The sequence below is a fragment of the Panthera onca genome, chromosome B4 (assembly GCF_046562875.1).
Source record: "Panthera onca isolate mPanOnc1 chromosome B4, mPanOnc1 haplotype 2, whole genome shotgun sequence".
Classification (NCBI taxonomy): Eukaryota; Metazoa; Chordata; class Mammalia; order Carnivora; family Felidae; genus Panthera; species Panthera onca.
Window position 1 is genome coordinate 29,487,507 of NC_138345.1, and position 13,668 is coordinate 29,501,174.

General features: G+C 32.5%; 1 protein-coding gene across 3 annotated transcripts in view; it reads left to right on the forward strand.

Annotated features, from left to right (window-relative positions):
• Positions 1-13,668, forward strand: part of LOC132694958 (uncharacterized) — a 232,996-nt gene that overhangs the window by 114,277 nt on the left and 105,051 nt on the right. For all 3 annotated transcript variants that reach the window (XM_060659011.3, XM_060659013.3, XM_060659014.3), the window contains 4 exons: positions 2,807-2,917; positions 4,020-4,130; positions 6,989-7,108; positions 8,085-8,114. In XM_060659011.3, coding sequence (XP_060514994.2) covers positions 2,807-2,917; positions 4,020-4,130; positions 6,989-7,108; positions 8,085-8,114 — 372 coding nt within the window. The remainder of the gene's footprint in view (positions 1-2,806; positions 2,918-4,019; positions 4,131-6,988; positions 7,109-8,084; positions 8,115-13,668) is intronic.

The window sequence follows — 13,668 nt, forward strand, 5'->3', positions numbered from 1 at the left end:
AGAGACCAGTAGGGTGGCTCACAGGAAACTATATCCATGGAAGGATGATTCATCCATGTTGTTCAGTGCCAAAGACCTCGTCATGTGTGGACCAAATCTCTCAGAGTCAATATACTATCCAGCTGAGAATGTAGATGGTGTTGAGTGCTTGCATTCTTCCAACCCAGTGCCATCCTCCTGTTTTTCCTTAGGCAAAGTGGCTGCTGTTATTGTACTCTGGAAGTGGGGGTCTTTAACGTCATACCCTCGAGGTGCCACTCTCACTAAGTTTAACAAGATTACCCCCTTCATTAAGGAGGCAAACTATCCAAGTCTCTAAGAGCATCAGATTACTAAACAAAGTGATCCCAAAGAGATCTTTGTTCTTTTTTTATTTCAGGTATGAATCTTAACAAAAATTTGCTGTGTTATAGGCTGTCTTTTGGTGCCAGAACCATATTTACACCTAACAATGGTAACTGGGTACAACTCAGCATTCAGAGTCTCTGATGAATTTTCTTGTCATCACTGAAGGACTATATCAGTAGTTAGGGAATTACTTCTCTAGCTTTCCTAGAGTCTCTCTTTTGGATCTGTATTTTGGACCACCATATGAGTTTGACCAAGGAATTAGAGGCTAAAGGGAAGCACCAGTGATCCCCCTAATACCTGAAAAAGTTATGTAACCAGTTGCTACCACTACCCAAAACACCCCCAGGATCCACTTGTATTTTCTGAGTTCTATTGGCATGGCTAATGAAGTACCCATGGAACTCTCAGACTCTTGAAAATGACCCACTAACATCACTGGAGAGTGTCTGATGGATTTCTCTAATACCTCTCAAAAGTGCCCTATGGGAAGTTGAGGGTGTTTGCCTTCTATATAGAAAGTCAGTGTACTCTATTAACCATTCTGTTCTGTTCACCAATTTGTCAGAGAAAGCACTGACAGTTGTTGAGTTGGTCAATTAATAAGCCAAACTGAAAGTAATTTAATTACTTTATCTAATTACTATGATATTTTATAAGCAAGAGTCAAAACAGGAAAGGGCCAACTTTAACAATGTTCCATTTTTCCCTATTAAAGGAACCAGGGGAGTGTTAGATGTTCATCACAAATGCAGAGGGGAGATTGTCTCTCACTGCTGAAGGATCCTCAAACAAAAGGCTCTTGCCATTTTATGGCGCCAGGATATGGAGGGACTTGGGGAGGGCTAGGAGTGGGAAAGTACTGAAAACTAAGTCAGAAAGGAGAAAGTTGTCCTCAAGGCTTCCCCAGGAAGGTAGCCTAAGCAGAGTCACCTGAACAGTGCAGTGCCTCATTTGAAGTCTATGAATGGAACAGCTGGTCTAGGGAATGCTGACCTGGAGAGGCCTGAATACATGATTGTACTTCCTTGTAAAGATCAGCACACCAGCTGTGTTTTAGGCCTAGTGTGGAGTAGGAAGTTTTTTCATATGATAACTGCCAGTTAAAAACTTCGTAATTTTCTATGGGTTGAACCTGAAAGATTACACATAGGATTTTAACTTGGATCTGCACTCCATAGTTTATACACTTATACTAATATATATTGAGATACACGCACACACACACACACACACATATTCATGCATACATGTGCATGTGAATATATACATGCATATTGTGCATATACATGTTTTAGAAATCATGAGGACTCCTGGACACCTTCAATTCTAATCTCTCATGTCTCATTCTTGCCTTCCTCCATTTCATATGTGTATATTCTTTCTTCCAGTGTTAATCTTGAATCTTTATTGGAGCTAAGAGCCTGAGCATGTAGTTGCTCAATCCTATAATGCTTCAACTTCATTAAGGAACTGCTCAGCACATACCACTACAAAAATAAGTCTATTCAAATGATTTAGTGATTTTTCTTGCAATCTGCCCCCTATATTCTTGCCTAAGATTGAGGGTATTTTTCAAACACTGTATTGATGACTTATTTGGATTAGTATTGTTATTTTTATCCCTTCACTAGAGTCATTTCACTTGCATTCAGTGTTAGTTTCCTCTTCTTATTCTTGTTAATTTAATTTTATTTTTGGAATGTATAGAGAGCATTAATCTGCTTCAAAAAGCAAATATTATGCAAAAGATATAAGTCCTTCTCTTTGCATTCCTTAGACTTCTCTCCCATCCCATCTTCTTATAGGTAAGTAACTATTATTTTCATGTTTATTTTTCCTCTATTTTGTGAATTTAATATCTATTTCTCTATTTGTTTCTGATTACTTCTTTCTGACCCAAAAGTTAGCATACTAGATACACTTTTTTAAAGAGTTTTTCCACTTAAACATTAGCTCTTTTTGTCAGTTTATAGAAATATTTATTAATTTTATGCAAATACATAAAGCAGTTTATACCATGTAATATGCCATAGATTATACTATACCATAATTTATAACATAACCTTAGTTTATTCAACCAATATCCTATTCTTTAACATTTAGATGATTTTAAATATTTTGCAATTGCAGACAATATTGTAATGAATAGACCTTGTACATATGCATTTTTGTTGGTTGGTTTATTGTTATCAATTAACCTAGTATATAAATAACCCAAAAGTGGAGACTGTTATGAAATGTATTTGTTGCCTCAGAATATTTAGGACATAATGAGACAGCCTCAGTAGTATCAATTAAAACTTTTCTTATCATTTCCATGTCAGATCAACCATTAGGACAATTTATTTATAGCTATAAAAAGAAAATGCTATTGTACACTTGTTATAAATTTAAATCTGAAGTTTTCATAGATCTGCTTTTCCATTTAGTGAACTAAATGCATCTCTTTATTTAGCTCATTTTGGAGTACCAGATGAAAATTTAATGCTTGTGAATGAAGATTCAGTGTCACAACCCCAAATGCAAGTAGAGAAACAAATAACTTACAGAAAGAAAAGGTGCCATAGTAAGTATAATAATTATGGATAAGTTTAAATTATTTTAAATCCATCAGAAGATTTTTTTCTTTGGTTCATGAAGACACTTTTGAGCATATGTTTTATAGAAACTTTACACTCTAACCTAAATTGTGAATATGCAAAGATAACTAGAAAACAAAAGTAAAAGCATTAATACCCTCAGGCTGGAATTTCAAATCATAAGACTATTTCACAGTCATAGGACACACATTAAGTATCCACCAAGGCCCAATAACTCTCCAGTAATACCTCAAAGTATCTTTTAGCTGAATCTGTGAGATTACAGTTCTTGGGAGATTTTGACAATTGGGCACTTCTGACCTGTAGTAGTGTCATTCTGACATAAGGTCCAATTGAGAAATGTGAGAGGTTTAATTGGGCCACACTGTCATCATTTGTTACTGAGAGAGAGCTGCTAGCTATGAAGTTGGTTAATTCAGACAATAAACTAATTTGAAAGTCACAGTTAAGCCTTTATACACTTCTGATAATATAAACAAGAGTCTAAATATAAAAGGGCACCAGCCCACCAGTATTTCAACCAGTGTTTCATAAAATGACATCAGACAAGCATCAAATGTATCAGTGCAGATGGGTGAAGAATGTCTTACATATACATATATACATACATACATACATATGTACAATTATCTACCATTATAGAAGTATTCATATTACACCAGTTCTGTAGTTGAGATATATGTATCAGTTTATTTGGCCAGTCTCCATGCTTTAACACTTAAATGGTTTTAAGTACTTTGGAATTACAAAAAAGGCTGTAATGAATACTCTTGTGCATATGAGTTTTCATTGCTTGGTCTATTATTGTGTATTAGCCTAAGTATAAATCACCCATGATACCTGAGGACCAACATAAAATGTATTTGTTACTTAGGTTTATTTATGAAATAATGAGACAGTTTTGAAATCAGCCATTTTCATAACAGTTCTAGCATTATAATAATTCACTTATGACCTTATACAAATGAAGGAAAATGCTACTGTGCATTTGTTATAAATTTGAAATCTAGGGATTTCACAATAGATCTGTTTTTCCAGTTCGTAGACTAAATCTATCTCTTTCTATAGCTTATTTTGGCATACCTGATGAAAATCTTATGTTTGCGAGTCAAGATTCAGCATCAAAATCCCAAGTGCAAGTAAAGAAAAAAATAACTTCCAGAAAGGAAAGACGTAAAAGTAAGTATAGTAATTATAGGAAACTTTAAATTATTTTAAATTAACCTCATCAGATTTCATTTGGTTCATGAATATGTTTTTTGGGCATATATTTTACAGAAACCTTACACTCAGATCTAAAGTGTGAATATCCTGGGGCACCTGGGTGGCTCAGTCAGCTGAGTGTCTGACTTCAGCTCTGGTCAGATCTCATGGTTCCTGGGTTCAAGCTCTGCATCGGGCTCTGTGCTGACAGCTCAGAGCCTGGAACCTGCTTCAGATTCTCTGTCTCCCTCTCTCTCTGCCCCTCGCCTGTCCATGCTTACACACTCTCTCTCTTTCTCTTTCTCCCAAAAAATAAGTAAATATTAAAAAATAGATAAGGCATGTATATCCTAAGATAGAGACAAAAGCAAAATTAATAATACTGTTTGGTTGGTATTTGCAAGGTCAGTAATTATTAAGTAAATGGCTTCCACGCACACTAATGAAAATTATTCACATGATTTTTTTCTTCCATGGGAAGAAAATCTGGTGATTTTTTGGCATATCCAGACATTTCAAACATTTATGTTTTTTTTTCCTTAGCATTTCCTCTTGAAAAGCAAAACAATGAAATGATGTCACAGGAAAATCAATTTCCTGAGGACAAAGTTTTATTTTTAAGAAACCAAGTTCAAAGTAAAAAACTTGAAACTACTAGAAATATGAATCTTGATAGTAAGTAATTAAATGTAAATCTTATGAATTATTTTTAATTAAATTCAGGAGAACACTTTTGGATTTATGAATATGTCTTCAACCATATGCTCTTTGGTAATGATTCCCATCACACTTTAGATACTTATTAATAATTTATCTCTTTGTTTTAAAATTACTGAATTAGATGTGTTAAATCTTACTTTGGGATTTATTTTTTCTTGCAGTTGTGGCAGCTTATGATTTATATCTTATAACACTCTATTATTTATGGTATATAAAGTTAAGATTTATAATATCTTTCAAGGACAGAACATTTTGTCTTAATTAGGAAGTTTTTATTTATTTTCCCCCAAAACTACTTTATCTACTATTAATGTAGCTCCATAAACCTCTGGTTGGTATTTGCATCATATATTTTTTTCTATCCTGTTTCTTATATCTTTGTGATTTTGCTGTATCTTTTGCAAGAAACTTATAAGTGTAAATATCTTAAAATTCAGCTCATTCTTTGTCTTTTAAGTAGTTCTCAATCATATATAATCTAGTTATTTCTACTTTTAATTACCCCATTTCTTGGGTAATTTTTCCTACTTTTCTTTCACTTTTTCACTCTCTGTATTTTTTTATCCTTATATGTTTTTCCTTAGCCATATCTGATTAAAAATTTTTAGACTTTATTCTAAAATGTGAATACTCTAAAAAAACTAAAGAATCATTTTAAATATGTAAGTATATATAATAATGTTTATAATAATATTTCTAAATTAAATATATTTAATGCTTCTGTAAAAGTATCAAGACTGCTTACATACACACAAGTGAAAGTATATTCACATGATATTTATATTTCAACTAGACAGGATTTGCTTATATCATTAAAAAATGACATAACATATTGTTGGATAAATAACATATATTGTAAATCCAAAAGTTCTACCACAGATCCAGTTCTCTATTTAGTGCTTTTATGACTTTCTTCTTGAGGCCCAGAAAATGGATGAGATATCAGATGAAAATATTTTGCCTGACACTTAAAACTGTTAGAAAGAAAAGACTCAGTAGTGAATATGATAATTATGATTATTAAATTATTTAAAATTTCAATTGATTTGAACAGAATTTTGTTTATGAATGTATATTCTGCTACAAGCTTACATACATCTATTAAGTCAGATTTTTATTGTGTTATTTAAATTTCCTATTTCTTGATTTTCTTGAATTTTGTTTGTCCTACCAATTATGGAGAGATGCATATTGAATTTTCGCATTATGATTGTGGACTTATCTATTTATTCCTGCAGTACTATTTTCATTATATTGCCAATTTTCCTTATACTGTCTGTTGTTAGGTGCATAGAAATACAAATGTTAGATAATTTCTTATGAATTCAATGATTTCTTTTTCTGAAAGGTGCCATTTTATTCTGTCTCCATTAAGGTCTTTTGACCACAATCCTATTTTGTCTGACAGTGACATAACTATTGCATATTTATTTTGGTTACATTTACATGACATATCTTTTTTCACCTACTTAGTTTCCAATTTTCTGTATTATTATTATTTAGTAGTGTCACTTATAAATAACCTATAATTAAATTATTTATAAATCTAGTATGACTGTCTTTGTCTATCCCTATAACATATAATCCATTTATAATTATGGTACTTATTGATACATTTGGATTTAATTATTTCTATTTTGGAGTGCTCTGTATTCTTCCTACCTGACCTAGCTTTCTTTCTATTTCATTTCCTTATTTTGGAATTATTACTTTCTAATCAGTCTAACTTTTACATCAATCCTATACGTTTTAAAATTTTTAAGTATTTAAAAAATGTAAATGCCCTTAGTACAATAAAGTCTAATTACAACTTTCTAAATGTGTGTATAAAGTAACAAAAGTACCTCCACATACTTTCAGGAAAGCACTGTGATGATTTTCATATTTAATTTTATAGTCTGTTTTGAAAATTCACCAGAATTTTGTTTTGTTTTGTTTTGTTTTGTTTTGTTTTGTTTTGTGTGTGTGTGGGGGAAGTGTTTGATCATTTGTTTAAATTGTGTTCATTTGCTTAAATTTTATAAAACTGGAAAGAAACTGTAAGTGGTTCTTTATTAAAAATAAAGAGAGTTAACTTTTACTTTTTATTGAGTTAAAAGTCTCTATTTTTATAGCTGAGAAAATGGATGAAAAAGCAGGTAAAAATCTTTCACCTGAAGATAATGAAGTTTTAATCTCAAAAGGCTCATCTCAAATTAAGACACTTGGAGCTACCAGAAAAGTGGGACTTACTAGTAAGTATAATTATTAAAAATATTATTTAAAATAAAAAAATTATTAAAATTTTCTTTCTTCAGTTCATGAATATATATATTCAATCATAAATGCATGCTATATACTGTATCATATATACATATATATGCTACATCTGTAATGTGTGTGCATGTATGTTATCCATTTGGTCAAGTTGATTAATTATGTTGTTGGTGCTTTCTTAATTTCATTGAGATTCTATGCTTATTATTTGTGAGGAAAGTATATTAAATTCAACTACTGTGATTATTTCTCTATTACTCTTTGTAGTTCTGCCAATTTTTGTTTTATTTTTCTAAGGCTTTTTTACTGTATATAATAAATATAAATTATATGCAGATATATACATATGTATGTAATAAATACACAAATTTTAAAATGTTATATATTCTTAGTGAACTGAAATTTCTGTCTTAATGATGGACATTTTGTAATAACTTTTTTGTGTGCTTTTAGTCCATTTTATCTAATATTTACATAGTATCTTAATGTAATTATTTGCATAGAATAATTTTTTCATCATTTTACTTTCAATCTTTTCATATTGCTATGAATTAGTTGTGTAACTTTAAAACAAAAGGCATTGTGGTTGGTTATTTTTTAATCCAATGTAACAGTCTTTGTGTTTTAAATGGAACATTTAATAAGATTTACATTTAATGGAAGTATTGATATGTTGGGGGTAAATGATTTGTATTTTGTCTTTCTTATCTGATGTGTTTTTGATATTCTTTTAAATTTGTTTTGAATGTATTCTTTACCATTTCTTTATTCCCTCACCGATTATCTGTTACAAAAATATTGAATTTAATCCTAAATTGTGAATACCTTATAAAACTATTCTCTTGAAAAGTACTCCCATTATTTCTGTATTTCACATAGTCACTCTGTAAATCACTATCCCAACAATGAGTAGACATCACTATTTCAACAATATGGTATTTGATTATGTTTCAGAACATGAAAGGAAATATTCCTCGATAATTGGTATGTATTTGAATTACAAATTAATGAATACAATTGTCTTCTTAATGGGTTAAAAGCATTCTTCTTATAGCTCAGAAAGTAGATATGTTAGATGAAAATCTTTTACTCAAGCATAAAGTTACATTGTCAATAAGCCAGTCTCAAAGTAAGAAATTTATACCTGTGAAAATGAAAACACTAAGTAGTAAGTATGACAATTTTCAATATCACTGATTTATTTTTAATTAAAGAAAGCAGCAAAACTTTGTCCTTATAATCAATCATATATTTTGTATGCATCTGTTAGCTCAAATGTATTTATTGGGTTGTTCAATTCTTCTTTAATTGAAGTTCTGTCTATTCTATGTTACTAAGAAATGTTATGTTAAATTCTCCCACTGTGGTTACAGACTTCTCTGTGCTTCCTGGTAGTTTTGCCGGTTTGTTTTATGTATTTGGAAACTCGGTTATTAAATGTGTGCAAATTTGTACTTGTTATTTATATCTGATAAACTGAGCCTTTGTCTCTTTAAAAGTATAATCTTTCTTTCTAGGAATATTTTTGTGCCTTAATGTTTATTTTGTCTTTTGGTAATATAGCTGTATGCCTTCTTGTGATAAGTATTTACAGTTTTTTCTTAAGATTTTAGACAGAAGTTAATGGTGCCTATAGCATCTTAGTATTTTCTTATAATGATCCTAACCCACAAGAAAAACCCAACAATATCTTCATTAATTGGTTGTGTCAAACCAAATTAGGACCTGTTGGGATCTACATAACTTTTGTGGGAACATAAATTATCAGTAAACTTGGGCAAATACCTAGAAGTGTGATTGCTGGCTCATATGGCAAGACTGTATTTAACTTTACAAGAAACTGCCAAACCATCTGCAAAGTGCCTCTAGTGTTTTGCATTCCAACCAGCAGTGAATTGGAGTTCCCATTGATTTACATCCCTGGCATCATTTGTGGTTTTCAGTGTTTTGGATTTTAGCCATTTTAATAGGTGTGTAATAGTATCTCATTGTTTTAATTTATAATTCCCTGATGACACATATGTAGAATTTCTTTTCAGATGCTTATGTGCCATCTATATGATTTATTTGTTAAGGTATCTGTTCAGATCATTTGCCAATATTGTGATTGGGTTATTTGTTTTCTAATTGTTGAGATTTAAAGCATTCCTTAAATACTATGAATAACAGTTCTTTATCAGATATATGTTCTGCAAATATTTTCTTCCGTCTGTGTCTTGTATTATTATTCTCTTAACAGTGCCTTTCAGAGATCAGAAGTTTGTTTTCCTTTTAATTTAACTTATCATTTTTATTTTATTCATTGATTGTGCTTTTGGTATTGTATATAAAAAGGCATCACCAGTTTGCATTACAAAAACAGTGTAAGAGGGTTCCTCTTTCTCTGCACCCTTGCCAACACCTATTGTTTCCTGTGTTGATAATTTTAGCCATTTTTACTGGTATGAGGTGATATCTCATTGTAGTTTTGTGTCTCCCTGATGATCAGTGCTGTTGAGCACCTTTTCATGTATCTGTTGGCCATCTGAATGTTATCTTTGGAAAAATGTCCATGTCTATTCATGTCTTCTGCCCAATTTTTAATCAGATTATATGTTTTTAGGGTGCTGAGTTTGATAAATTCTTTACAGATTTTGGATACTAACCCTTTATCAGATATGTCATTTGCAAATATCTTCTCCCATTTGGTAGGTTGCCTTTTAGTTTTATTGATTGTTACTTTCACCGTAGAGAAATTTTTTATTTTGAAGAAGTCCCAAAGTTTATTTTTGCTTTTGTTTCCCTTGTCTCAGGACACATATCTAGTAAAAAGTTGCTATGGCCAATGTCAAGGATATTAGTGCCTGTGTTCCTCCTGGATTTTTATAGTGTCATGTTTCACATTTAGGTCTTTCATCCATTTTGAATTTATTTTTGTGTATGGTGTAAGAAAGTGGTCCAGTTTCATTATCCTGTATGTTGCTGTCCAGTTTTCCCAGCACCATTTGTTGAAGAGACTCTTTTTTCCATTGGATATTCTTTCTTGCTTATCAAAGATTAATTCCCCATAGAGTTGTGGGTTCATTTCTAGATTTTCTATTCTGTTCCATTGATCTATGTGTCTGTTTCTGTGCTGTACCATACTGTCTTAGTCACTACAGCTTTGTAATATAACTTGAAGCCTAGAATTGTTATGCCTCCAGCTTTGCTTGTCTGTAGTATAGACATTTGAACAATATTTGTTATTCCAAAAACCAATATTTGTTGTTTCAATCCATGAACATGCAAAGTTTTTCAATTTCTTTGTGTCATCTTCAATTTCTTTCATCAGTGTTCTATAGTTTTCAGAGTACAGGTCTATCACCTCTTTGATTATGTTTATTCCTAGATAATCTTATGTTTTGGTGCAATTGAAAATGGGATTCATTAATTAATTTCTCTTTCTGGTTCTTCAATGTTGGTGTATAGAAATTCAACAGATTTCTGTATATTGATTTGTATCTTATGATTTTAATGATTCATGTATTAGTTCTAAGTTTTTTAGTGGAGTCTTTCAGATTTTTTACATAAAGTATCATGTCATCAGCAAATAGGGAAATTCTTCTTCCTTGCTGTTTTGGATACATTTTATTTCTTTTTGTTGTCAGATTGCTGCGGCTAGCATTTCCAGTACCATGTTGAATAGCAGTGGTAAGAGTGGACATCCCAGTCTTGTTCCTGATCTTAGGAGAAAAGCTCTCCGTTTTTCCCCATTGAGGATGATGTTAGCTGTGGGTCTTTTATATATGGCCTTTTTTATATTGAGATAGGTTCCCTCCAACCCTACTTTGTTGAGGGTTTTTAACATGAATGGATGTTGTAGTTTGTCAGATGATTTTTCTGCATCTATTGAAAGGATCATATGGTTCTTATCCTTTCTTTTGTTAATGTGGTGTATCACACTGATTGATTTGTAAACATTGAACCATGCTTGCAGCCCAGGAATAAATCCCATTTAATCATGGTGAATGATTCTGTTAATGTACTGTTGGATTTGGTTTGCTAGTATTTTATTAAGAATTTTTGCATCCATGTTCATCAGAGTTATTGGCCTCTGCTCTTTTTTTAAAATGTTTATTTATTTTTGAGAGAGAGACAGAGACAGAGACAGAGTGTGAGTGGGGGAGGGGCAGAGAGGGAGACACAGAATCTGAAGCAGGCTCCAGGCTCTGAGCTGTTAGCACAAAGCCTGAAGCGGGGCTCAGACTCACAACTGTGAGATCTGACCTGAGCCGAAGTCAGACACTCAACTGACTGAGCCATACAGGCACACCAGGCCTGTACTGTTTTTTAGCGGAATCTTTATCTGGTTTTGGTATTAGGGTAATTCTGGCCTCATATATCAGTTTGGAAGTTTTTCTTCCTCTTCTATTGTTTTGGAATAATTTGAAAAGAATAGGTATTGACTCTTCTTTATTTTTTGTTTTAATTTAAATTCAAGTTAGTTAACATACAGTGTAGTCTTGACTTCAGGGTAGAACCCAGTGATTCATCTCTTACTTATGACACCCAGTGCTCATCCTGAAAAATGCCCTCCTTAATGCCCTTCACCCATTTAACACATCCCCCCAAACCTCCACCAACCTTCAGTTTGTTCTCTATATTTAACTCTCTTATGATTTGCCTCCCATTCTGTTTTTATTTTATATTTCCTTCCCTTCCCCTATGTTCATTTGTTGAGTTTCTCAAATTACACATATGATTTAAGTCATATGATACCTGTCTTTCTTTGATTTATTTTGCTTAGTATAATACCCTCCAGTTCCATCCACACTGTTGCAAATGGTAAGATTTCATTCTTTTTCATCACTGTATGTATGTATGTATGTATGTACATGTATATGTATGTATATGTATGTATATATATGTATACATATATACATACACATACATATACATACATATATATATGTATACATGTGTGTATATATATGTGTGTGTGTGTGTGTGTATATATATATATATGTGTGTGTATATATATATGTGTATATTACCCACATCTTCTTTCTCCATTGATCGGTTGATGGACATTTAGGCTCTTTCCATAATTTGCCTATTGTTGATAGTCAAGCATTTTTGTATCCTTTGTAATTCCTTGTAGTGCAATTGCTGGGTTGTAGGGTAGTTCTGTTTTTAATGTTTGAGGAACCTCCATAATGTTTTCTAGAGTGGCAGCACCAGTTTGCATCCCCACCAACAGTGCAAAAGTGTTTCCCTTTCTCCTCATCCTCACCAACACTTGTTGTTTCCTAGGTTGTTAATTTTAGCCATTATGACAGGTGTTAGGTAGTATCTCTTTGTGGTTTTGATTTGTATTTCTCTGATTATGAGAGATGTTGAGCATCTTTTCATGTGTGTGTTAGCCATCTGGATGTTTTCTTTGGAAAAGTTTCTATTCATGTCTTCTGTCATTTCTTCAGTTAAGTTCTTTATAGATTTGGGATAATGAAAACACAACAATGCAAACCCTTTGGGATGCAGCAAAGGCAGCCGCAGCCCTAAGAGGAAAATACATTGCAATTCAGGCCTATCTCAAGAAGCAAGAAAGTTCCCAAATATACAACCTAACCTTATACCTAAAGGAGCTAGAAAAAAAGCAGAAAAAAAGGCCAAAGCCAGCAGAAGAAAAGAAATAATAAAGATTAGAACAGAAATAAACTACATAGAATATTAAAAAAAAAAACACAGAACATATCAATGAAGCTAAGAGCTGGTTTTTGGAAAGAATAAATAAAACTGATAAATCCCTAGCCGGACTTCTCAAAAAGAAAAGAGAGCAGACTCAAATAGATACAATCATGAATGAAAGAGGAGAGATCACAGCCAACACCACAGAAATACAAACGATTATCAGAGAATAGTATGAAAAATTATATGCCAACAAACTGGACAATATGGAAGAAATAGAAAAATTCCAAGACACACACAACCAAACCTCAAATAGAAAGAAAAAGAAAATTTGAACAGGCCCATAACCAGCAAAGAAATTGAATCAATTATCAAAAATGTCCCAACAAGTAAGAGTCATGGGCCAGATGACTTCCCAGGGGAATTCTACCAGACATTTAAAGCAGAGTTGGGGCTCCTGGGTGACTCAGTTGGTTAAGTGTCTGACTTTAGCTCAGGTCATGATCTCACAGTCCGTGAGTTCGAGCCCTGTGTTGGGCTCTGTGCTGACAGCTCAGAGCCTGGAGCCTGCTTCAGATTCTGTGTCTCCCTCTCTCTCTGTCCCTCTGTTGCTCATGCTCTGTCTCTCTCTGTCTCAAAAATAAATAAAAACATTAAAAAAAATTAAAGCAGAGTTAATACCTATTCTTCTCAAATTGTTCCAAAAAATAGAAACAGAAGGGAAGCTTCCAAACTCATATGAAGCTAGCATTACCTCAATTCCAAAAGTAGACAAAGACCCCACTATAAGAAGAATTACAGGCTAATATTCCTGATGAACCTGGATGCTAAAATTCTCAACAAGGTACTAGCAAATAGAATTCAACGGTGCATTAAAAAAAGTATTCACCAT